Source organism: Leucopleurus acutus (assembly GCF_964270905.1).
Source record: "Leucopleurus acutus genome assembly, chromosome: 10".
Taxonomy (NCBI): Eukaryota; Metazoa; Chordata; class Mammalia; order Artiodactyla; family Delphinidae; genus Leucopleurus; species Leucopleurus acutus.
This window is the reverse complement of record NC_139153.1, coordinates 85,241,216-85,267,198: the sequence shown is the minus strand read 5'-3', so window position 1 is coordinate 85,267,198 and position 25,983 is coordinate 85,241,216. Positions and strand designations below refer to the sequence as shown.

The window sequence follows — 25,983 nt, the reverse complement described above, 5'->3', positions numbered from 1 at the left end:
GAGGAGGAGCGCCGAAGCTGCCCCCGCCCCGATGAAGCCCGGCAGGAGCGCGAGGAAACCCTAGTCCCCCGCCCCGCGCCGCTCTCCCCGCCTCTCCCCACGCCTTCCGCCTTCACCTAGGGCCGTAGGTGCGACGCCGGAACCGGGCGGGAGCTGCCAGCAGCCGGAGCAGCGCCGCCGGGAGCCGCGAGCCGCAGCCGCCCCGCGCCCGCTCCCAATCTTGCCGGGTCTCCGTTCCGCCGCCAGGAACTGCAAGGAGGCGTCATGTAGCAGCAGCCGCAAACCCACCTCGGATTTGCAACTCTTTTTTTTTTTTTTTTTTTTTGGTGGGGCGGGGGGCGCGGCAAAATTCTATCTCCGCCCCCGCTTTCTTGCCTATTCCCATTTGCAAGCTGCATCTGCCTCTAAGAAATTGAGGGGTTCAGGGTAGGGTGGGGAGCTGTAAATCAGAGTTGGACCTGCAGCACCCCCGCACCTAGAAGGCCACCATGACCGAGGAGAGCTCTGAGGTGCCCAGGGAATTGATAGGTAAGAGTCGCGCGGTGGTTGATTTTCCTTCTGCCTCTGCGTCCCCTTCACCTCCCCCTCTGCGTCCCCCTCACCTCCCCCGCTCTTCCCACCTCTGCCCTCCCGTGCGTCCCGCGAAGTCCCGGCGCCCCTGGGGTCGGAGTGGTGTCGGGCAGGGTCGCTGGGGGGCGCCGGGAAGTTTGTTCCCATCTGACCGCTTGCAAAGCCGAGTCCCGAGAGGGCCGGCGCAGGGAGGAATCGGGAGACCCGGGAGCGCACTCTGCTGCGCCGCTGGGACACCCCCCAGGCGCCTCCTTCCGCCGCGACCGGGGGTCCAGGTTGGCGGAGGAAGGGGGCTGTCTGCCAGGGTCTGGGGAGTTCTGGAAGCGAGGAGAATCCTTTACAGCGCCCAGCCCAGTGTCCTCAACTCGGGAAGTCCGGGAAAGCCCAGCACCGGGACGGCTGGCGAGCGCACAGTGGGTCGCCTCCGGCACGTGCCAGGACCACCCTGACCCCAGGAAATAACGGGCGGGAGGTGCCCCTGTGACGTACAGACTTGGGGGAGGGGGGCGCTAGTCCGGTATAATGACTGAGCCTAGCAAGGCGTGGCTTCGCCTAGCGAACTGGGAGCGAAAGGGTTACAGGACTGACGCAAACTCGGGCCAGGAAATTGAGGGTTAATGATAAAAACCTTATTTCAGTAATGATTAACCTACCGATTCTCCCCATCCCGGATCTCTTAGGGAACCTGTGTGTGGTACCCTATGCAAGGTGACCCATTGTTTGAGTCCCTTGAGGGTTTTTTTTGGGGGAGTGGTGAATATTTTGTCTTGGGGTTTAACTTAATTAAGTGGATGGTTAAAATGGCAGAGCTCAAATGAGGTTTGGGGGGAAGAGTGTTCGGAAAACCAAGCGTTTAAGCGTGTGTGTGTGTGTAGCATGTTGTATTGTAACAAGGTATGTGTTTCTGTGTGCGTGTGTGTTTTGAGCCCCAGTGACCTGTATTCCTTACTGTCCCATCCTTGGCACACTACACAGCCTACAGCTCAGAAAGACGTTTAATCGGTGCTGACAAGAGTTCTAACCGCCCATTCATCTGCATCTGAGGAATTTGCCCCTCTGTTTCACCTTCTAGCAGCAATACTTTGGAGGAGTTTGTGTGTGCTCTTGCATTAGTGACTGTTAGCTCAGCAGGTGAAACTAGATGTAAAGAAGCTGTTGCTAGGCTTGTATGGAAGATAGAAGATTCTGCTTTTGTTGAATTAAAATAAACCTAACTACCAAATTTAGGATATTAAGTCTACCCCCCCTTCCCCCCCAGTCATGCCTCTTCTCTCCCCAACCCTGTAGAGTCCACTGGGAGTGAGTGGTCCATCCAGTTCTGGGAGGCTGAGATCTTTCCAGCACCCTTCCAGGAAGGAAACAAACACCCAGAACCTCTGAAGATGCCTCCAGAGGTCCTGAGAAAGAGAATTTAGGGGCGGGTTTGCCTCACTGGCCAGGGGATAAGGATAACTAAAGAAGGTGGCGGAGTTTTTAATTAGTTGTGCTTGAGCCTGGTGGTGAAAAGTTTAGGTAATTACCCAGGAAAAAGGGCGATGAAGGATAGGATGGAGATAAGGTACCTGGTTTATATTGATGGTCCTCAAAATAAATCCTTTGGTATATTTTAAAAGTTGAATTTAACCCTTATCTAGAAATGGAATTTTTGTGTTTATCGAGTCCTGCCCATCTCACATATCTTTCAAACAAAGGACAAATGTTTTTGTGATAGGCCCAATATGATTTTTCTGGGCCTTTAAATGGTCTAATTGGCCTGGGCTAGGGGAAATTCCTGCATCTGCTTTAGTCTCTAATTTCAAGTGCTTGCAGGAGTTCTGCTCTCATCAGTTCAAAATGGCAACCATGTGAAAACTTCAATATAGTCCCTGAAGCTAATCCCCCAAGGCATTTAAAAAATGTGTTGTGTATCTTTCTGATTATTAAAGTAATACAGGCTTTTTATTTAAAAAATTTAAATGCAGAGAAGAATGAGAATATATGCCACCCATGTTACCACTCCAAGACAGCTACTTTTGACCTATGGGTATATAACTTTCCCATCTTTTTCTTTGTGTATGTATTCTTAAATCACTTTCAGATGCTCATTTCCCACAGTTCTTTTTAGGGGAGGGAGGAGCAGCCTGTACCCGTTTTGAGTTCTGATAAGATAGGAGCTGCTTAGAGAACTCCCTGTGTAATGAGCTCCCCGACCTATCCCCCACACCCCGGCCAACATTCCACCTCATTGCTGTTCCCTGGACAAACTGTACTTTTTCTTGTTCCCATGCCCTTCTCTTTGCTGGCACTGCCCTATCCTCCCCTCCTTCACTCTTCTTATCTGAGTGGCTCTAAACTCTTTGTGGTGGGTTTCCAATAAGAATATTTTGATCACCCCTTAATAAGCATATATATATTAAGCTGCATGCATACTTCATTTAGTGTGTGTAATCGAAAACATAAACTGAAACACATTGCAAATAGAAATTCTGTTTTCTTCCTGCACCCCAATGGATTGTATTGTGCACTGTGCTTTGGAAACCAGTGGTCTATTTCCTCCTCCTTCAAGCTTCAGCTCAAGGGTCCCCTCCTCCCTGAAACCTTCATGTATCTTCTTGTCCATGATCTCATGGTAGTGAGTGCAGATTCATCGAGTGACGTCAATCCATCTAGTGGCTTACAATCATCCACTAGATGGTAAGCACTTGTGGAAGGCAGGGGTCATCTCTAGCCCGGCATCTAGTAGAGTAGTTGGCACACTAGGTATATTTGTTGAATATATGAATAAACCCAAATGATTATAATACACAATTCAGAGTGGTGGGGGTATAAAGGAGTTTGCTGTGTTTTGAAGGAAGGTAGAATCTAACCAGCAGGAGAATAAGGAAAGTGCAGCCCAGGAAAGAGAATAATATATACAGGATCCTAGGGGTGTAAAGGATGGAGAGGATAGAGGTAAGTGGGTGTGTGCTGAGAAGTTAAGCTGGAAAAGTGGGAAAGGCCTTGAGTGGCCTGCTGCAAGGTTTGGGTTCATCCAAAAATGACTGTGACTCATAGAGCAAGAGGGACACGATCAGATTTGTGGCTTTGGAAAGGTCGCTTTAGTTCTGGGGGAGGTGTGGTACAGGGGGCTGATAGGTTGCAGGTGGTAGGCTTAGTCTCGGTGAGGCCCTGAATGCAGGATCAAGTCCACGGGTCAGGAGCTGTTAGGAGGTGGTCCTAGGAGAGGAGGTGACTGGCTCCCTGAGAGAATGGAGTTGGAGATAAACAAGATTTCTAGCTTCATTAAGGGCCAGAGGAGGAGCAGGGAAAATAGTGACTTTGATTTGGGACCTGTTCAGTTTGGGGTCCTCACGGGAGTCCCAGAAGGGCCTTCCCGCTACCATCCAACTTTTCAACTCTCCCCTTCTCTCTCAATTCTGCCTTTGACCACTCTTCAGGGATGCGGTGGTATGAAGATTTTGAAAGGACAGATGGCCAGGAGCACCCTGACTGAATTGTTTGGGCCGGTTCTGGTTCTTTGCCATATTTCCCAACCTTCATGTCAAGGCGCTCCTGGAAAATGATAATACGTATGTGGCACTGTCATGAACACAGAGTCTGCTGGGGGCCAGAGGTAACCAGCCAAGGGATTTTATAAATTCCTGTTGTGCTTATGGTCTGCCTGCCTGCAATATAGTGCCTGCAATATAGTGCTCTATGCTACTGCCTGACCTTGCTGCTTTTTTTTTTCTTTGTGTGTGCTTATCCTCTTTGCCCAGCAAGATTATATCATGCCTTGCATGGACTGGTATTATATCATATGCTTTTATATTTGCCTCAGCATCTGAGCACACGGTCCAAGGCACAAAGTAGGCGTTCATCAAATACTTGGTGACCAGTAACTATCAGACTTGTTAAAACAAGCAACAACAACAAACAAACAAACAAAAAAAGAAAACTAAAAAGAAACAAAAAGACAATAAAAAATAAAAACAACCAAAAATGCTCCTTCAAATGCTGTCCTCCCCAATGCTTTTCTCTTATTAATAAAAGAATATAACAAAATTATTCCTTTCTTTCAGAAAGCATAAAGGATGTTATTGGCAGAAAGATAAAGATTGCACTGAAGAAGAAAGTAAAGTTGGAAGTGAAGGGAGACAAAGTTGAAAACAAAGTGCTGGTAAGTATTAACGTTTTTCTTAAAAAAAAAGTTGGGAAGTAAAAATGTTTTTCCCCTCTATTGTTTTGATTGCCTAGTTTTCATGCAGCACTGGTTCTGTGTTTTATATTTTGTTCGAAAGTTCTGATGCCCATTTTGTCCTAGGTTAGTTGGAATATTTGTCCACTGAAAGTTAAAAGTAGGGTTAATTTAAATTTTAGAGACTGAAGTTTTAAAAAATTGTCTGTCTTAATGTTGTAAAAAGTCACCCACATCTAGGTCATCTCCTAGAGACCGTTTTCAAGTTATTCAAAGTTGGATGTTAAAGGGGGCTTGCTTATTATCTTTGTTGTGTCTGATTATCTGATGTTATTTGTGAGGACTTGAGATGAAATTTTTAAACTCCTCCTATGTCAGTATAATTTAAATTTTCTCAAATGTTATATCGGCAGCCATCTCTGGGTGATGGTCTGAGAAGGCGAAGAAAACATTTGTCTTTTTAAATTGGTTTTGGTGTTTGGGAGGGAAATGCCGGCTCCTCCCTCTAGCTTGTGAGAAGAGTTGCTGGGGGGCTGAGGGACTGGCCCTTGTTGAGCACAGGATTGCCAGGGAGTTGTCAGTGCCTGAGTTGTACCTTTAGAGAGGTGAAAAGCCTTTTGTGGTGTTCTAGTGGTTTCTGTGTTGAAACTGTGGCAAACCTTAATTTAAGCTTAGGTAAATATACCTTGTTTGTGTTTTTGTTGGAGAAAATATTCGGTTTCATCTTTTTACCATTAGAAAATTTTAAACATATGCAAAAGTAGAGAGCAGTATATTGAACTTTGTATACCTTTCATCCAGCTTCAACAGTTTTCAGCATTTTGACAATATTGTTTTATCTCATCACCGTTTCCCCCGCCTCACACTTCTGGAGTATTTTAAAATAAATCCTAAGCATATGTCATTAAAAGAGAATATTTTTAATATTCTGTTTCTTCAGTTGAAGTTGCCACAGAGTTTGAAGTATCTTTCTGATATCATCTGTCTTGAGAATCTTTTAAAATATCTGACTGCCTTCCCCTGTGGATGGAAGATTGTGCTATTGATGGATGACTTCTCTCTCTCTGTGTACAAATCAGGATGGCAGAGAAATTGAAGTGGAAAAACTTGATTGAGGACTTTTGCCCTGCAATGAAATGTGTTCACACAGACTGCAGCATTAAGGTTATTAATAGCAGAAATGATGGGTGTCATCATTCTGCTTTATTTAGTTTTAATAAAGAGTAAATTTCCTTAAAGTATGTTTTACTTATTGTTGTTCAGCCACAGGACAGAGGTATATTTTGGCAGTGGTAGTGCAGAGAAGCAATTTTGTTTCTGCCATTTGTTGTTTTATACATTTACAGTAAATCTTCACAAGATGGATTCACCTTTATACAATTTAAATATCAAGTAGGTTTCCTGCAACAGTCTAACATGGTATGTGGTGTTATTTGGTATGGACACTATTCGTCAAAGTAGTATTCATAAACCCATGCCATGAGTAAAATCTGCAAAGTTAAAATTGCAAAGACAAATTTACATGTCCAGTGTAATAAAGTTGGCACCATTAAAGAATAGTTATGATTGGTACTTACTGTTAAGATGTTGTCGGGGGTGGGGGGGTGGGGCTCTTAACGGCAGCTGGAGTTGATTAAGGTTGTAACCAAATTACAAATGTATTTGAATTTAAGCATTTATCTCCCCAAATCTGGAATCTGAGCAGTTTCTAGTGGCTTGGGGTAAACTTGTCTTGCCTGTTCCTTACTTGCAGGGGCAGGAATCGTTAATAGAAATATTCAGGGTTTGACAAGCTTCAGGTTTGAGCAGGATGGTCTCTGAATTAACCTTTTTAAGTCTTTGATTTTCGAGTTTCTGAATTCAGAGAAATTCATTTACTTAAATGAAAACATTGGGAATTTCCTTATAATTTGCATTTCTGACTTTCTTTTGGCTGTCAGTTCAGTAAAATAGGGTATACCTGAATTGGCTTAAATCAGTATTTCTGTTCTGATTTTTATTTCTTGTTCCTTTTCCCCAAGTGCCCCCCTCACCCCCCCTGCCCCACGTGCTCTTAGTATCCTTCCTTATAAAGCTGGGAGTGTGTTATATAGGACTTGGTTCCTTCTTTTCACACTTTGAGACTTTATGCTATTTCTAGCTTATCTTCTGTAGAGGGTTTATCTTCATCTTCCTTCTCATGGTCATAAGAGCTAATGTTCATTCAGCAGGCTCTGTTGGACACTTGATTATGCATTGCCGTATTCGCTCCAGCAGCAGCCCTCTGAGGTAGGCACTATTCACATCTGTATTTGCGGGAACTGAGATTTGGAGAGGCTAAAGGAACTTGTTTCAGGTCATCCAACTAATGAATGACAGAGCCGGAGTTGAATGAACCCAGATCTGTCTCACTCAGAGCCTGTCCACTTCCCCATTATGCTCAAAATAGAAAGAAAATATCCTTTGGCTTGTTCAGTGGTTGCAAACTTTCAGGAAGATTTGGACTTTAGAAGGATTAGTGCTCCCTTGTGTGGATTTGACTGATTGATTGATAACATTGTACATTGCTTGGTTCTACCCTTGTTGAGACTCTCCCATGTGCCAGATGTACAAGATGGACATAGATTCGGACTTCATGGGATTCAGAGCTCAGAGTCGAGCTGGGAGGTAAACATCTGTAGAGGCAGAGCTTTGAGGTGTGCTGTGAGCAAGATGATTGGGGGCACATGGGAGGAACCCCTGACTCAGGCCTGAGGGTCAGGGAAGACTTCCAGAAAGAAGGCAAAGGTAAACTGACACCCAATGGATGAATAAGAGTTACTAAGGGAAGAGAGCAGAGACATGTTATAGACAAAGGAAACAGAATATGCCTGGAAGCCAGAGAGAGCTTAGCAGTTAAAGGCAAATACTAAGTACAGCTGGAGCAAGGGGTGCGGGGTGGAGAATGGCTGGGCTTAAAGCTGATTCTTTTTCATGCAATTGGGATCAGGTGAAAGTTGGGACTGGTTAAACAGGTCTCTTCCCACCACCTGTTTCTAATGACCATCACATGAACTTTATCCTCCCCTCTTTTAGGGAGGCAGTAGGACTCAGTGGTTAAGGTCTTGGACCTTGAGTCATGCCCAGTTCACACTGCAGCCTAGCCACTTTATAACGTTGTTCAGCCTCAATTCCTTTCTCTAATGAAACAGACCTTCTATTCATACATGGTTTCTTTGTAGATTAACTGGGATGTATCTTAACACTGCTTAGCACAGTGCCTAGCACATGATGAACACCCAACAGATGATAAAGCAGAAGGAACCGAAGGGTTGTGCATTCTGTTTTTTCAGTGGCACAGAAAATGCCTGTTCTTTCCATGCCCAAGTATTCACTGCCTTTATTGAGGGATTGAGCTTAGTTCACTCTAAGGCCAATAATTACTTATAGTTTATGGTACCTTTTAAGCTGGATGGAGTGCAACTGATGAGATCCCAAATTCCTAAGGTATGTGCTGGTCTAGTGAAATCAGAAATCGATGTTCGGGGGAAAACCAAGTTTGACAGTCAAGTGGTAAACAAAGATAAACCAGCGTCTTCACTGCATGGCTTTGATTCAGAGCCTTCAGTACACCTTTGTGCGTAGTAGATTTCTCAGAATGAGCGGAAGTATACTGTCTTTCTCAAACTTATATGGCCAGAGACCCTACTGACCATAGTTTGGGAAACTGGGATGGAACAGGTCCAAGCTGGTGCCTTTGGGAACAGTTAAAGGGAACATGGAACAGACTAGAACAGGCTCTCTGTCATTGGAGTGTCCTCCTGGCGGACAGTTCTTTGGCCTGTACGTTTTGGGGACTTTTTTTTTTGGCCGTGCTGCTCGGCATGTGGGATCTTGGTTCCCCATCCAGGGATCAAACCCGTGCCCCCTGCAGTGGGAGCACAGAGTCTTAACCACCGGACCACCAGGGAAGTCCCCGGCCTGTACTTTTTATCTAAGTTGTGGGCAGGTCTGCCCGCAAGCCACACTGGCACCATGTCATCCTTTGCTGTACGGCCTTTCTCTGTTGTCTTTAGGGGATGTCATCAGAAAGAGATTCTGTGTTCCCTAGACTCTCAGTCCTTCCTCCCATTTGCTACTTGAATCTCCACCCAAGTTTTGTAGTACCTGGACTTTTTTTTTTTTTTTTTTTTTTTTTGCGGTACGCTGGCCTCTCACTGTTGTGGCCTCTCCCGTTGCAGAGCACAGGCTCCGGACGCGCAGGCTCAGCGGCCATGGCTCACGGGCCCAGCCGCTCCGCAGCATGTGGGATCTTCCCGGACCGGGGCACGAACCTGTGTCCCCTGCATCGGCAGGCAGACTCTCAACCACTGTGCCACCAGGGAAGCCCGTTTATAGATTTTGGTGTGAAAATAAATCTCCATTTCTCCCTTTGAAATGCCAAAGAGTATAATTGTGGGTTTGTATAGGAATTGCCTTTTTTTTTTAGAAGCCGTCATTTTCCATTTTCCAGAATGGCTGAATCATTGTGTAGTCCTACCAGCAATGCATGTGTGATCCAGGCAATTTGGTATTGCCTGGCCTTTTTTTTTTTTTTTGAGGACTAATGGTTGAAAGAAAAATGTTGTCAGGGGAAAGCAAGGTCCTCCACCCACGCTTCTGCTGTTGCTTGTCTGCGGGAGAGGAATGTGTCTCTCTCTCCAGAACAGTGCCTCTGAATTGTGTAGATCTGTTCCTGGTCTCAGCTTTGTTTTTCCTGTTTCACTTTGGAATTTGGGTTCAATCATCTTTGCCAACCCTTTGTTCTTCCACATCCCTCTTAAAATGGGGCAGAAGCAGGACTCTCTTATTAGACTGAGCATGTCGAGGAATGGCATGTAAATGTAACCATGTCAGTTTGTTCACCGGTTCCCTTGAAAACACTTGATCCATCCTTCATTTATTTTCTTTTGAAAAGTTAACCTGAATCTCTTTAATGTATTTTCTCTTGTTTGGCTATTTATTTATAACTTTTGAGCACCTGGATTCGTCTTGATTGGAATAACTAAGTTAACTTTAAGACGAGGAAAAGTAAAAGAACGTTATTTGGGCAACATGTATCCTTAAAATATTTTGGTGGCAGTGCTGTCTATCATTAAAATATAAACTCTACTCCTACCTGTTTATTTTATTTATTTATTTTTTAAAAAAAAATGCAGTAAAAAGGGAATATCTCTCACCTAAAAGTTTTGTAAGCATCTGGCCCACATAATCAGGAATTAGTTTAAACCTCAGTCTCTGATACGGAAAGCGTTGTTCTTTTACACGCGGCCATGCTCGTTTTTTGTGGCTAGTCTGTTTAATATTTTCCTAATTCCTCTGTCTCTAATACCTAACCTGATTCAGCAGCACGACCCACGGCATAGTCACTTCTCAGACAAATATTCACTCTGGAAATTACATTTTGCAGCTACTTTCAGGTGACATCAACCTTAGCCGATGGTTTCTAGACTTTTTTTTTTTTTAAATCAGTTGTACCCTTTTAAAACACATAATTTTCCATGGGACCAATAAAATAGTGCTATTTTAGGAGTGTAAGTGTGTTTTGCAAATTTATAGTTAAAATCCAAAATATTAGTATAAACCCAATCACTGATGTGTGTGAGGCTGTTTTGATGAACATAACTTAGAACTAGAGGGGAGATTGGCTTTGGTTTTGGCTGCTTAGTATAGAGAGACTCCCTATTTACCCTTGAAGTAGTACAAATGTCACAGTTTTTAAAATAGCTACTTTTGCAATCTCGGGATGCTTTCCAAGGAAATAGAGATGTCAGGAGACACTTTATCCTGAGTTCTGCACAAAAGTGGGGTATCCTGACAGCAAAGCTTACCTCATTGTTATCTCCAGTAAGTTAAATTTGGTGTAACATCAAATCATGTGTTTGTGTTTTGTCCCAGCAGTTAAAATAGAAGTAAGAATGAAATCCACATCAGATGTTTGTAGATTGCAGTGGCTTCCGAAGAATGCTATTGGAAAATCGTTGCTCTAGGCCTCCGGGTTTACTTCCCTCCGCAGGAGGCTTGTACCAGTTGTTGGGTAATTTGAACAGTTCTCTTTGTGGAACTGTAGGAGCCTCAACTTTTAAGGATCACTTACAATTCAGTGCATAGGTAATTTTCAAAGCGCCTGGGTGAAGTTACATGACGAGAAAATTGAGCTTTAGAAAACAGCAACAACATTGAAACAATCTTCAGGAGTAGGTATCAGAGAGCACACATTGTTGCCAAGGGTCCTGGCAAAAGTTCTGGGAAACTCAAAATAAAATAATCCGTATTTGAGTACTTGAGAATTTTCCCCAACTCAGAACTGGAGTCAGCTCCCGCTGACCTCTGGGTAGGGGTTGGAGGCAGGCTATGGCTCTGGGCACATGTTTCCAGGAGACAGTTCTGGCCAACTTGAACTTGTTACCTGAGCTGCATTTACATTCTACTTTCTCATCTGCCCCAGTTTCTTCTGTAGTTGGGTTAGATGAGTCAAACGACCTTGGGCAAGAAGCTATTGAACATACACCAGCCTTGGTGTAACTTTTCATTGTTCTTAAAAAGATAGTCCTTTCCAGCCTCTGGGATTTAGGCACCCTGGGAAGGGGGCATTTTGGACAAGGAGGACCCGGGAAATCTAACTAGAATATGCCATGAATTGGAAGAACTCATTTTTCATAGTCGTAAAATAGGTACAGAGAAAACAAAACAAAGGCTTCGGTGAAAGGTTACTGTAACACCTTTATGTTTCATTTCATTAGAAACGCTGTTAATATCTTTTGTTAAAGTAGATTGAAAATGCAACTAAAATCTGATGAAGGATAGAATTCTCCCCCTTTCTAAAGAGCTTGTTGTCTTTGAACAGAATACAAGGATTTGAATTGGTATATATGGGGTCTGTTGTTTCTAAATCTTCCTGTGCCCTATTTCTCTCTCTCTCTCTCTCTCTCTCTGTCTCTCTGTCTCTGTCTCTCTCTCTCTCTCTATCACTTTCCCCAACTCTTTGAGAAAAGAGGGGTACAATAAAGGGAGGAAAGAAGGATGCTTGGGGTGGGGTGTGTGTGGGTGTGTGTGTGTGTTTACATAAAAGTCTGTTCACTTTCACCCATTGGGTCCTTTCCTTCATCTTGGTTGTTTGGGAGAGAATTTTTCTTCTTTGAAAACATTATCTCTCGATGAACCTTTGCCAGCAGGTATCTTTGTCTCTTTAGACACACTGGGTGCACAGCAAGTCCTCTTAGAAGTAGAAGCAGGGCTGTACAAATGCCCTGAACTGTGCTTAGAGCATCTCCAGCCTGTGGCAAGGGTTTGGGATGAATGTGCTGAGTTCCCACTGAGGAGGCAGGTGTGTCCATTCCTGCTGATCCCTGGGCTTTGGGGTCTCAGGAGACATTTACGGGCATCGACTGAGATGAGTAGGTGTGTCCTGCAGACAGGATCTGGTGTGGACGGATTGGCTTAAGCTGACTCTGGGGAAGTTTCTTCAGACCTGGCCCCTCTTGATTGCTGCCCAGAAGATCTTGAGGCTGGAGGACTCTTGGGAGCCCTCTAACCATGCACTCTAGCCTATGAGAAGTTGCTTCTGTAGCATCCCTGATAGCCGAGTATCCACTTTCTGCTTCAGTGTTTCTGGTGATGGGAAAAGCAAGAATCCCAGAAAGCCCTTTCTTAGTTCAGGCTGGAACCTGCTTCTCAGTAACTTCTCTGAATTCACTGTAATGTAGGCTACTGGAACATCATAGGACAATTTTGCTCCCTCCTACATGAGTGCGGGTCAGGTATTTGAGGACAGTTATGTTTTTCCTTGGTCTTTTAGTCCTCAGGCGAAATATGCTCACTTCCTACAAATCTTAATCCTTGGAGGACATTGCTTTCAGACTTTTCACTGTTCTGATCGCCTTGCTTCGGACCGATCCTACTTTACCAGTGAGCCTTTTAAGCTGTAGGTGTTTTGGGATTACAGATGTTTGGCAAACACTGTTAAAACTGAATTAAACAGACTTTCTCAGAGTCTTTAATGGGCTTTTGTGGATTGTGCCACTTGAAGGGGGGAATGCAGTGTGTGGCATCACAGAATCTGTTCTCCAGACTCTGTAGGAAACATGGGTGTGGGTGCAGTCGGCCAAGTGAAGAGTACCAGCTGCACGTTGCTCTGGTCAAGTAAAAGTTTTCTTCTTGTTTTTAAAATTTTGAAAGTATCTATGCTATTTGCATTACTAAAAAGTTATAAAATATAAGATAGTAAAACTGAAGCATCATCTAGTCCTATCAATTTGGATGTAATCATTGGAAAAAATTTTTCTATGCTAACATACATAAACTATATGATCTGTTTTTAAAATGGAATCCTGAATCCTATCTTGTAACCTACTTTTAAATTTTACTTTTTGAGGTCAAAGCTTTCCATGACAATTATATATATATTATATAAAATACATATAATATATAATACATATATATATATAATATATATAATATATATAATGTTTTGAATTTCTGCCTGGCACTCTATTAGCCCACTTGAGAAGTATACCATAATTTATCTAACACTTATAATGAGATAGTTAGGTTCCTTCCAGTATTTTGCCTTATAAGTGACACATCCTCAGTTTTATTTTTCTTGGATAAATTCCTGGCAGTGGAAGTGCTGCCTGACAGACTTTTTAAAGGATGTATTTTTCACCTGATTGTTATTCAGGAAGTCTCAATAGAGAATAATTCCCCCACCTCATTAATTTTATTGTCTTTAGAAAGGTCTGCTTAGCAGAATGGCTGGTTCTCTTTTTTCAGGTCCTTATATTTCTTAGGCAAGGACTCCTAGGACCCTAGCTCCCAAGGCAAACTTTGTCCTTGCAGTTTAGGGCCCTTTTAAGTCTGCCTGGGTGGATGCGACATTGTCTTCTACTGGAGTATATTTGCAGGCAAGGAGTCCTGTGGCTCTGGTGTTTGCCGGTGGGTTCTGGAGTCCCGGGTCTTGCTCGGCCCTGGCTCCTGCTGGATCAGCCACAGCTTTTTCGTGGCTGCACCCCAGCTCGATGTGAGACTGCATTATACAATTTAGATCTTTGGTCTTTGCTCTGGTCTCAAGACTTTCTTACCTTGGGTCCTTGAGGCTCTGATAAATGGTAGTTGAGCAGATGTGCAACTGATAAGGCCCATGGCACTTTCATTGGATGAAGTGTAGCTAAGGAGAACCCTAAGTCGATGTGCATGTACAGCTCGTCTGGTGTCTCAGAAGATATTTTAGTATCATAAGGAAAGGAGATGTTGCTTTTTCTCTCAGGCAGTTCTGAAGGCAATTGACTTCACCTGTGTAGCTAACAGCCATCTCTTAAGTGGCATGGTCCTTCCCCACCCCACGTACACCTGCAGAGTAGTTCTTGCTTCTCTTCCCACTACCTCACCCTTTCCCTGTCTCCCCACCCCTGAGGGGGTGTGTCCAGGTCACGAGGACCCTTGGGCTCTCCTCCCACGAGCAGCTCCTCCTGCAGCCCCATCTTCCTTGGTGAGTCCCTCGAGTGTTCAGCCTGCATTTCTCTCCTTTCAGTGCTGCCCTTGGGTACCATGTTGCCTGTGGTTATCTTTCTTTCCAAGACTGGCAGGTGGGATGAGGTTCCTCAGGGAACCTCTTATGCTTATCAGAAAACAAGCACGTAGGACCCCTTCCATTTTCAGAGTTACATTCTCAGTCCCAGTGTGGAGCAGACAAGGGAAAAAACAGAACCAGAAGTAGGGAAGTTACTGAGATTTCCAAAGTCTTGCAAAGTCTCTTTTAAGACAGTTTCTCTGCAGTTTGATTCCTGACTCCCAGGCCTGCGGAGCCCAGCAACACTCTCCTGTTGAATCTGAGCGAAAATATGGCTGGTGAAGTCCAGGCTGGTTGGTTAGGTGTTACCAGTGGGCATTTTCGGTTTCCTGAATTCATCTGTCTGAAATCGGTTGTCACTGGCAGCCAAAAGAAGATTGGATCATCCCTCCTAGGCATGAGAATGAAACCGAGACCTGGAGAGAAGTACTTGTGGTTCTTGGACAGATCATTTTGGCACTTGGAACATTTCAGCCCTTTTTCCTTTTAGTCTCCAGGAGCCAGTTTCTATTTTCGCCTGCATCCTTGGGGTAGCAAAAATGTTGCAGTCTGGGGAAACTTTTTGTACAACTTAGTTCACTGAATCACGGGCACTGCCTGTGCTGATGGAAATCAGAACCAGCCTGCAGGGAAAGGCTTAGTTCATTGGGCACTCGGCTTGTGTGGCTGTCTCCATCGCAATCTCCTGGGTGTCGTATTCCTTATCAGAACTTTTACTCCCTCAAAATTTATCATTGGTGAGTTACCTGTGAAGTTCGGTTTCCGTTTCAACAGTTCTCTCTAGAAAACAAACTTCTGAAGCTCCAGTAGCCCTGAACCCTCCATCAGTTTACAGTCCTCTAAGTGGTCTCTGCGAGGAACCTGGTAGGTCTCTCTGTCAATATTTCTCTCTTTCTCCACAAGGCCTGGATGCAAGAAGTCGGTCCAATCCTTCCTGTCCAGTGTTGCTTCTTAACAGAGCAACTGGAGCAAAGGAGAGGCTGTTAGCACTTTGTCACTTAGAGTTTCTTAAGCATCCTCCCGTTTGTGAGTTCTCACTGCAGAGACTTAATGAAGCATCTGTCTTTACATCAGATACGCGCGGGTTGTCTGTGGAACTGATCAAATGTTGTCAGCAATGCTGTGTGTGCAGGAAGCCTTCACACTCGGGTCCTTTTTGGCAGGCTCTGTGTTCTCTGGGAATGAACAGTTTCTCTACCCATCGGAGTAGGGCTCCATACTTTCATATTCTGGAGAGTCATGCTTGTGGTATAGTTAGCCTGAAATTCAGGGATGGCTTTTTTTTTTTTCTTTTTAAATATCTTTGCAGACATTTTATACTTCCCACTCTCTTAGAGGCTTCCTCTGTGTTATGGGATCAGTCTGCCTGGGTTAGAATCCTAAAACTACTAACTATGGGCAAGTTATGTAACCTCGGTGCCTCACTTTTTTCATCCATAGAATGGGTATAATAATAGAACCTACCTTTAGATTTGTTTTGAAAATTAAATGAGACATTCCATATAAAATATTTAAAATAGTGTCTGGCATAGAGGAAGTCCTCAAGTCTTAGTTATGGTTACTGTTGTGAGGGGTGTTGCAGTGAACTGTGCTAAGTGCTCTGATATGAGAATCTGGTTATGTGTCCATAGTCATAGATTACTTGGATATATATTGTCTAAATAGCCCCAAAGAAGTACTTCTTTTCTTTAAAAATAAATTTATTTATTTATTTTTGGCTGTGTTGGGTCCTCATTGCTGGGCGCGGGCTTTCCTTAGTTGCGGGGAACGGGGAGCTACTCTTCATTGCGGTATGCGGGCTTCTCGTTGTGGTGGTTTCTCTTGTCACGGAGCACGGGCTCTAGGCGCACGGGCTTCAGTAGTTGCGGCACAGGCTCAGTAGTTGTGGCTTGCGCTCTAGAGTGTAGGCTCAGTAGTTGTGGCACGCATAGGCTTAGTTGCTCTGTGGCATGTGGGATCTTTCCAGACCAGGGCTCGAACCCGTGTTCCCTGCATTGGCAGGCGGATTCTTAACCACTGCACCATCAGGTAAGTCCCCAGAGAAGTACTTCTACTTTGCATCTTTTCCTGGCTCTGTGCAAGATACCTGTTTTGATGTTTTCTCTGGTCAGAGCTCTTGAACCCAGTATCGGCTGTCTCCACAAATGGGTTTTGGATCTTTTTTTCACTCTGCTGGTCTTAAAGAGGGTACGTGGATTTTGGAAAAAATCTTTCTTTAAGAAAGGGTTTAGGTATGTACATTGTTGAGATATATGTCTCTGAAGACAGGACTGTGCATTTTCTGTGGGTACATTTATGCCTCCTTTTCCCTGCAGATCCCGATGTATTCAGAAATAAACTCGAGTTCCGCTTTCACTTTCAAGTCAGATCTCAAAAAAGCCAAAAATCAGTAGTTGGCCCCTGTTCATCCTTGTGGGGCTCCCACGGGCCCTGCCACCTGTTCGTGGTACCTCACTCCGATTGCTTCCTCTTGGGTTTCGGTTATGATGGCTCTTGTTTGATGCTAGGGGACTTACTTGCATTCGTGGGCTCGTGTAGCTCTGCTTTTCCACCATTGAGGACTCCTGGCCATGCTGGATTCTCACTTTCTAAATAAGTGTTAGAGCAGCGTTTCTTAGCCGCAGCACTGCTATTGATTTTGCACCCAATAATTCTTTGGTGTCAGGGGCTGCCTGTGCGTTACTGTGTGTTTTACTAGCATCCCTGCCTCTACTCACTGGACGCCAGCAGCAGGCCTCCCTTCTCCCGGTTCTGACAAATACAAATGTTTCCAGACGTTGTCAGATGTTCGCTGGGTGGCAGAATTGACCCCAGTTGAGAACCACTGGTTTAGATCAGCGGGTCCCCAAATGTCAGAGAACAAATGCATACCTTGTCATACTTAGCTTATAAAGTTATATCGAAGGCTGAAAATGTATGTTCTGTAATATAGCTTTGGTTAAATTAATTAAAAATCCATAGGCACTTTAAAATACTTATTTTTGAAGTGCTTAGATCCCTATATCTGTATGTAACAAAAATAACAGATGGCACCGAACAGAAGTTTGTCTTGTTTTAAGATACCTAGTCGTAAAACCATTGATTTGGCCAGTGGTTCTCAACGTGCGGTCCTGAGAACAGCAACTTTAGCATCACCTGGGAACCTGTTAGAAATGCAAATTCAGGGCTTCCCTGGTGGCGCAGTGGTTGAGAGTCCACCTGCCGATGCAGGGAACACGGGTTCGTGCCCTGGTCTGGGAGGATCCCACATGCTGCGGAGCGGATGGGCCCGTGAGCCATGGCCGCTGAGCCTGTGCGTCCGGAGCCTGTGCTCCACAACAGGAGAGGCCACAACAGTGAGAGGCCCGTGTAACGCAAAAAAAACCAAAAAACAAAAAAGAAATGCAAATTCATAGGCATCACATCCAGAGCTACTGAATCAGAGACTCTGGGAGTAGGGCCTGCAATCCGTTTTAAGAAGCCCTTCAGGTGATTCTGATGCACACTGACATTTGAGTAACACTGAGTTAGAGTCTTAAGTAAGCTCCAACTAGATGCCTGTAGAATAAGCCTTATTGATAAATAGTCATAACCCGCCACATACAGAACTTTGAAATCTGCTTAGGGGAGTGTCTTTTACTAGGCAGGTCATGCCAGGTGTCTGCTGGTCATATTGGTCCCCTCTGAGAGTCTGTGACATCCACAACTTCCTTTTGGGGGTTTCCTTTCCTCAGCATCTCTGAACTAGGGGTGGTTATGACCGCCAAGATAAGCCTCTGTAGGCCAACCAACAGCCTATGCTTCCCAGCTGTGCCCCACAGGGCTGATCTGTATGAGACAGAGATTCTTCCTCCTGGGAGTCTGAGACATGGAGAGAGATGCGGAAGAAAGTAGAAGGCACGAGGCAGTGAAAGCCCCGATACAAGCAGAAGCCACAGAGCGTGAAGAGGCTGTTAACAAGCCAGTTGTAGTAAGAACAGTGGGAAGAGGGGGACAGAGCCCTGGATGGCTGCTTTTGGAGGATGATTCCAAAAGTTGAGTGAATCAAACTATTGACCGTATCTTGGAAGAGTAGTTTTCAGTTTTCTAGGAGGCCCAACTGGGCTGATAGGGATTCCAGTCTTGCTTCCTTCTCTAGGTATCCTCATGGTAGACCATCATTCACCGCGTTGGCTTCAGTGTATGTCTATTCCTTGCCACCTGAATGGGCCCAACAAATCCATACTTAGATTGGAAGACCAGGTGGTCTCTGCGGACTGGCTTCGTGGCACGCTGCTTCCTTAAAGCAGAGACTCTCAGGCTGTCTGTGCCTCAGAAACACCTGGGTAGCCCCGCCTCTTTATTTAAAAACACTCTCCGAGGCAACTGAAGTTAACATTACAGGAAAGAATGGGCAATGGACGCTGTTCGTTTCAGCATGTTATATTGACTTGCCCCAAAGAAACCTGCATAGAGCACATTTCAGGAAACCTCAAGCCGGGCTTCACTTCCTTAGAGCAGACCAAAGAGGTCAGCTCACCGTAGTCATTCCAAAGATCTATTGCTTTGACTCCAATAACATTTTCTCCTAGTATTTCCTGTGAAGGCATCTCAGTACCATCTCTTTTGAGGGACGTGCTAAGAGTTAGACCCTTAAAACAAACAAAAAACCAGTGGAAACACCAGCAGTAGAATGTTGAAATTAACCTTGTGAATCATTTCCTAAAAATTCAGTGGGCCTGCAGAAATTTCTTTCCGGTATGAACTATTGACATCAGCCCTATATAGTTCATTAGTACTTCCCTCATCCGTGCAGTCATCCCTCCCTCCCTGTCTTTTCCATTAAGACCTGGGAAAGAATATGAGTACCTTCATGTAGCAAATCTATTGGATTCCTTCACACAAATCCCTCTGGAGAGGAGTGAGTGGAGATACAGAATATCTTACATTGGAAAGTTGGAAAGTTGGCTGAGTTCATTAGGGTAATAGAGTCTGGGAATGTGGGCCAGTGGTTATTTTCAAGTCCTGCTTAAAAGATTTGCGGCCCGACCAACAACATAATCAGAATTCTCCTATTCTCAAATTAGTATCCTTGAGGAGACTGTCAACTACTCCAGAGCCTAGGGCTATTTCCTTATTGTACTTGTGTACCAAGCCCTCTACCCCTAGTGGTGAACTTTTCATGGTAGACACAGAATAGTTGGCTAGTAAAGGACCCAGGCCTGGAGTACAAATTTCAAGCCCAAACTGGTTTTCTCAGGGACCTGGTTAAGTCTCTTTACTCAGCAGCCTTCTCTGACGTAGTGCATCTTTAATTTAGCCCTGTGCGGGATGCAGGGACCAATAACAGTGAAGCAGTAAGTGGGGGAGAATGTCCAGCTGCAGACCCTTGGACTGGACTCTACTTTGGTCAGAATGATGAGTGCAGTCAGCAAAGCCATGAAGTGCTCCCTGACTAGTTCACTTGAGCTCAGCTTCCCATTACGGCCAGTTCCTAACCCAGGAGATTATGGAATGCTTCAAAAGAAAGGTGGTCACGTCTCCCTGTTGTGGTACTGTGCAGTGTTTGTGCCCCTGTCTCAGGAATGTGAACCTTTGCGCAAACGAGTCACTTCTCGTTTCCCTTCCTGCATATCATGTCAGAGAGAGTGATTTATTTCCTGTTTGTGAAGGCTTGGTTTCATCAATTACATGGGAGAGAAATTGGATGTCCTTTCAACTTTTTGCTGGTTACTGGGTCCTCCTTTGCCTGGAAAGATAGTCTTTCTTTCCATCATGAGAGTTATGCCGATTCAATGAAAGGATTTCTCTTCTTAGGCTTTCAGAGACGACACTTCCTTGCTTTTGTGTGATAAAATTATAATGTGTGATTTTATTATTTTTAAACACGTAGAACTGACATCTGAAAGTTCACCTACAATTGTTGGAAAAGCCAAGAAAGCATCTCATCTCCTATTGGTTCCACTAGCAACCCATTTTAACATATAAACCTTGTGTAGCTCCAAGCCTGTGTTTCCTGAAGTGGAGAAGAGATCCTGCTCCCAAGATACGAATAAGATGTGCTGGCAGCAAAGTGCTGCTGCCCAAGGACTTCGACCCTGTGTTTCCCAAACCTAAACAGGTTTCTCCTTTCTCTATTCTCAGAACCTTTAGCGTTCTTACTTAATATACATTGTACGTGTCATAAAGCACCGATTAACATCTCATAGGGCAGCAGGGTTCCAGGGAACTCAGAGAAAGGCTGACAACTTATTTATTTCAGTGTTTTATCTTTTACACAAAGGACCTATGTATTAGAATTCGCACATCCCTTTGGACTGTTGTCGTGATCTGCTTCTGATGCTTTACAAATTAGCCGATGGGGGAAAAATATGTCAAGAGGACACACTCGTCCATCCTATTTTTAGGAAGATTATTGAAATGTTTCATTTATCAAATAATTACTTCATGCCATCTGTGAGTAAAGGAACTCTGGAAGGAAAAAGGCAGTGCCTTGGGAATTGATCGCGTTAAAGTCAAAGAAGAAACCTTTTTTTTCAGGAATCTCTTCCATTGGGTCTGATCTGAGGAAGAGAAGTTGGGTTGGATGTCAGTCTGCTTATTATAAATGTTTAGGGTAATTTCAGAATACTCTGCTTTAAAACAGGTTTTGAGAAATGGGGCAGGGAAAGTTTCCTTACCTATACTCATCTCACAGATTGTGTGCAGTTTATGTTACGAGTTGCCTTCTCGCAGTGCTGAGCGGCCCTCACATATGGGAGGGGCCGCCACAGAGGAGAGGGTGTGGATTTATTGTCTATAGTCCCCAGCTGGGAGCAATGGATAAAAACTACCAGGGCCTGAGGATTGTCTTGAAACTCAAAATCTCCCCAACAGCCAGAGCCGTCCTGTAATAGAATTTGCTGATTTGTGTGGATGGGGGAAGCTTGAGTTCCCTGGAACTGGACAAGTTCAAGTGTGGATTGCTTGACCTCATAACTGGGATGTCCTAAAGGACATTCAAGTAGGAAGATGCATCCTTTGATCTAAGATTCCAGGATTCAGAGTTTTCACTCCTCATGTGTCAAATAATTTTTGTTAGTTAGGGCTTATTAACTATTGCAAGTATACTGTTAAAAACTGAAAACTTCTATCAGTGAGGCTAGGACAGAGCAGTTGCTGGGAACTCTTGATCTCACACTGCTGGTGTGGACTGGCTTGTGTTTTAGGATTGAATACACTTTATTACTTTGATGAGGTTAAAATCCCATTGGGAAGTCTGGCTCTTTGGCCTACAGCAGCGCGTTTGCTGCTTTGAGTTCCCGTAGAGATGTGAGAAGCTTTGTCGCACATGTTTATCAGGGTTGGATTTTGGCACTTCTGAATCTTACTCTGAGCAGAATTCTCCCCCTGCTGTCCCGGTGGCAGAGAACAACAGGCATTGTGTCTGTCTAGTTGGGGAAAGATGTAGGGGCACTTACAGAGCCATTCTCCTTGGGAATCGGAAGACCTGAGGGTTAGTGCTAAGGCTTTTGAAAACATACTTAGGAGACTTCCCTGGTGGTCCAGTGGTTAAGACTCCAAGCTTCCAATGCAGGGGGTGCGGGTTCGATCCCTGGTTGGGGAACTAGGATCCCGCATGCCGGGGCACAGCAAAAAAAAAAAAAAAGTCCTTAGTCTGCTGTTTTAGTTAATAGTGTGGGGATGGAAAAGCTTCCTTCTAGGAATACTGTGAGAGTAAGTGGGAAGTAGAGCTTTTAGTATTTTAGGAGAAGAGGGCCCAGTTCATTCAGTTAATAATGCACGAAGAGTTCTTCCCTTTGAGATTCCTTCTTTCTTTGCTTTTCAAAAGGTAAGATAACTTACTAGTTCCGCACCTCCCGCCCCCAAGGTAAACTGTGGAGCTTTCCTCAAAGTATTATTATTGTACATCTACTGACATTCATTTTGCTAAGTAGTTAAAACAAGTGGCAAGTTGACTAGGGAGTTGCTTCCCACTCTTGCTTCCCTAATGCAACCTGCTCTTTCAGCATTGCTCGCAGTCTCAACTTTGAGCTCTTGAATTTTATCTAGTGAGTTGCATGCAGTGGGGGCTGTTGATAATTTTTTGTTCTAAAGTTTCCTTTATGGGTAGCCCTGGCCATCGTGGGAGCACACAAAATAAAGCAATACAACGTTTCTCTCGTGGGAACTTGGAGATAATTGTCCTCTTCTGTGAATGTGTAGCCTCCTGTAAGTTACTGGCCTCTAGGAGAGGAAGGAGAGGCCCCTGTCTGTTTCTACCATTGATGACATGTTCATTGGGCCGCTTTATGCCCCAGCCATTAAAAAATTTATTTTAACTTAAAAAAAACGATGGTTAAATATAGATCACATAAAACTTACGATTTTAACCATTTTAAGAGTAGAGTTCAGTGGCATGAAGTATATTCACAATCCAAGCATCACCACGATCCATTTTCTGAACTTCTTCATCATCCCAAACAGACACTCTGTATCCAGTAGACAGTAACGCCTCATTTCTTTGTTCTCTCTGCCCCCAGAAACCACCATTTTACTTCCCGTCTCTGTGAATTTGCCTGTTTAGTTACCTCATGTAAGTAGAATCATGCAGTATTTTCCCTTTGGTGTTTGGCTTATTTCACGGAGTGTAATGTTTTCAAGGCTCGTGCACGTTGTAGCATGTACTGGAACACCATTCCTTTTCACGGCTGAATGATACTCCATTGTATGGCTGTTCCACATTTTATTTATACATTCATCTGTCACTGGACACTTGGGTTGTTTCTGCCTTTTGGCTGTTGTGAGTAATGCTGTGCATATCGATGTACTGCTCCCTGCTTTTGGTTCTTCTGGGTATATGCCTAGGAGTGAAATTATTGGATCATATGAGAATTCTGTGTTTGACTCTTTGAGGAGCCACCAAACTGTTTTCTATAGTGCCCTGGTGATTTTATTTATTGGTTTGTTTGTTTGATTGTTTTTGGCTCCGTTGGGTCTTCGTTGCTGTGTGCAGACTTTCTCTAGTTGTGGCGAGCGGGGGCTACGCCTCTTGCTGTGCGCGGGCTTCTCATTGCGGTGGCTTCTCTTGTTGTGGAGCACGGGCTCTAGGCACGCGGGCTCAGTAGTTGTGGCTCGTGGGCTCTAGAGCGCAGCCTCAGTAGTTGTGGCGCATGGGCTTAGTTGCTTTTGCGGCCTGTGGGATCTTCCTGGACCAGGGCTCGGACTCATGTCACTGCATTAGCAGGTGGACTCCCAACCACTGTGCCATCAGGGAAGCCCATCCTGGTGATTTTAAAAGTGGGCAGTAGTACCTGTGTTTGTAAAAAGTGTTCTCAGATATTTATCAACTGTTTGGAACTTTAAATTAGAAAACTGAACAGAGTATATTAGCACTTTATGTACTTATATTTTGTCTTGCTTGAATTTCATTTGTTTGGGTACCTGTCTGTGTTTTCTACTTCATTAGAAGTTCCTTGACCTGATCTGCATTTTTCCATTGATGGCCACCTTTTTTTTTTTTTTGCGGTACGCGGGCGTCTCACTGTTGTGGCCTCTCCCGTTGCAAAGCACAGGCTCCGGACGCGCAGGCTCAGCGGCCGTGGCTCACGGGCCCAGCAGCTCCGCGGCATGTGGGATCTTCCCGGACCGGGGCACGAACCCACGTCCCCTGCATCGGCAGGCAGACTCTCAACCACTGCGCCACCAGGGAAGCCCGATGGCCACCTTTTTTGCACTTCATACATCAATAGTTGTTTGTTGCTACATTAGTTAGATGTGCAACATACTCTAAAATATCGTTTAAAAAAAAGAGATCAGTTTGAAAGAAACACATTGGAGTTCTTTCTGAGTTTTGTTTTGCCAGAGCTAAGATCCGATATTATTTAAGTTCTCTTGGTTGCGGAATGGGAAGTATTCCTGCTGTTAAAAATAAATGCTAAAAAAGAAGATGGTAAAACGGAAAAATATCGGGGAACAATACATATTGGGGAACAGCTTCCATCGGGAACTGAAATAGTACGGGAAGAGAATATAATTGAGGATAGTTCTAGGTCGTGTTAGTTCTTATTTTGTTTAGACTGCCTTTCCTTTGGCCACTCTGTAGGCATCTAAATTTGAAGTCTAAAGGCTTTTTTAAGAGATGGGGGATGGGTGAAAGACGGTTTTTTGTGGTTGTTGGTTTTATTTTTAATAGACAACTAGAATTTTCACCTCTTGGGTCAGAATGTTATCCATCTATTTATAGCAAGCCTGTGTTGTTAATGGCAAGTGGCTGGGCATCCAGACACTGATAAGACCTTCAGTGAAGTAGCTATCCCGTTATGCTCAGGCTAAATGAATGTGTGGATTAAGCTCCATATTTAACACGGATGTAAAAATTGTATTTTTATTATCAAAAGTAGCAGTAGCACAAAATCACTGCTTTTGTGATTTTAGTTCCACTGAGCCTTTATTTCTGGTCTCTTGGTGGTTAACTGCCATCCGTAGCTGAGCCCAACTGTAATTTTACAGGAATTAAGCTTAACATTGGCAGTTTGAGGTCGTGGTCCACTGCAGAGGCATGACCTAACTTTGAGCAGCGCCGTTTTCAGCAATCCTTTCTCACTGTGGCTGAGAAAGCTGTTATTAGCGCGATTTCAGGTGAGGTGCTAGAGGGCAGACTGTTGTACTAGCTTGATGACTTTTTCTTTTCGGAACAGTAGAACAGTAAAAAATAATGTTGTTCTCTCTTTAAAAAAAAAAACCCTTGAGTTTGTAATCATCGAGGTTATTGGAATCTGGATTAATTTATAAATGAAGGTGGTAGGTTGTTTAATAAAAACAAAGCCCATTTCCTTCTTCGAGTGGTTAACCTCAGGCTGACCCGGGTGGTAGGAGTGTCTGCCTGAGGAGGAAGCCCATCCAGTCCTCGTCTTGGAGTCAATTATTAACTCACCAAATACTCACGGAACCTCTGCCACGCATCTGGCTTTGTGCCAGAAGCCGGGGATTAAGTGTAAGGAGGCAGATTCTCCCCTGCCTTCTGCAATGTAGGCCGCTTCCCAGGTCTCCCCCTAATTCCCTCTCTTATTTTTAAGCTGCTTTATTAAAAATATCCACATACCATGCCATGCCCTCATTTGATGTAACTCAGTGGTTATTAGCATATTCACAGAGCTGGCATCCATCACCACAATCAGTTTTAGAGTCTTTATATTTCCTGCAAAAGAAACCCCGTCCCTTTTAGCTCTCGTCTGAGTCCTCCCATCCCCCTCAGCCCCTGGCAACCACGATCTACTTTCTGTCTCTATAGATTAGCCTATTCTCGATGTTTCATATAAAAGAATATACGTGACGTTTCACGTGTGGTTTATTTCATTTAGCATAATGTTTTCAGGGTTCATCCCTGCTGTAGCTTGCGTCAGCGCTTCATTCCTTTTTGTGGCTGAATACTATTCCACTGTATGGATTATATATACACCACATTTTGTTTATCCATTCATCCATGGCGGACATTTGGGTTGTTTCTACCTTTTGGCCATTGTGAGTATATGCTCCTCTGAACTTGTGTGTACAAGATTTTGCATGAACATATGTATTCACTTCTCTTAGATATCCTAAATCTCCTTCCCATCCCACAGATCTGTTACATAACAGTAGAGGGGTCAGATATTATGGGAACATAAGGGAGCGACATGTAGCCCTAACTGTGGGAGGCAGAGAAAGCTTCCCCTGAGGACACGATGTCTAAGCTGAGACTTGAAAGTATGATTAA

The 25,983-nt window shown here is 44.2% G+C and overlaps 1 protein-coding gene across 5 annotated transcripts in view; it reads left to right on the top strand.

Annotated features, from left to right (window-relative positions):
• Positions 1-6: 6 nt before the first annotated feature.
• The window catches only part of CARMIL1 (capping protein regulator and myosin 1 linker 1), a 323,350-nt gene continuing 297,373 nt past the window's right edge, over positions 7-25,983 (top strand). For all 5 annotated transcript variants that reach the window (XM_082847980.1, XM_082847981.1, XM_082847979.1 and 2 more), the window contains exons 1-2: positions 7-528; positions 4,611-4,708. In XM_082847980.1, coding sequence (XP_082704106.1) covers positions 489-528; positions 4,611-4,708 — 138 coding nt within the window. In that variant the 5' untranslated portion in view covers positions 7-488. The remainder of the gene's footprint in view (positions 529-4,610; positions 4,709-25,983) is intronic.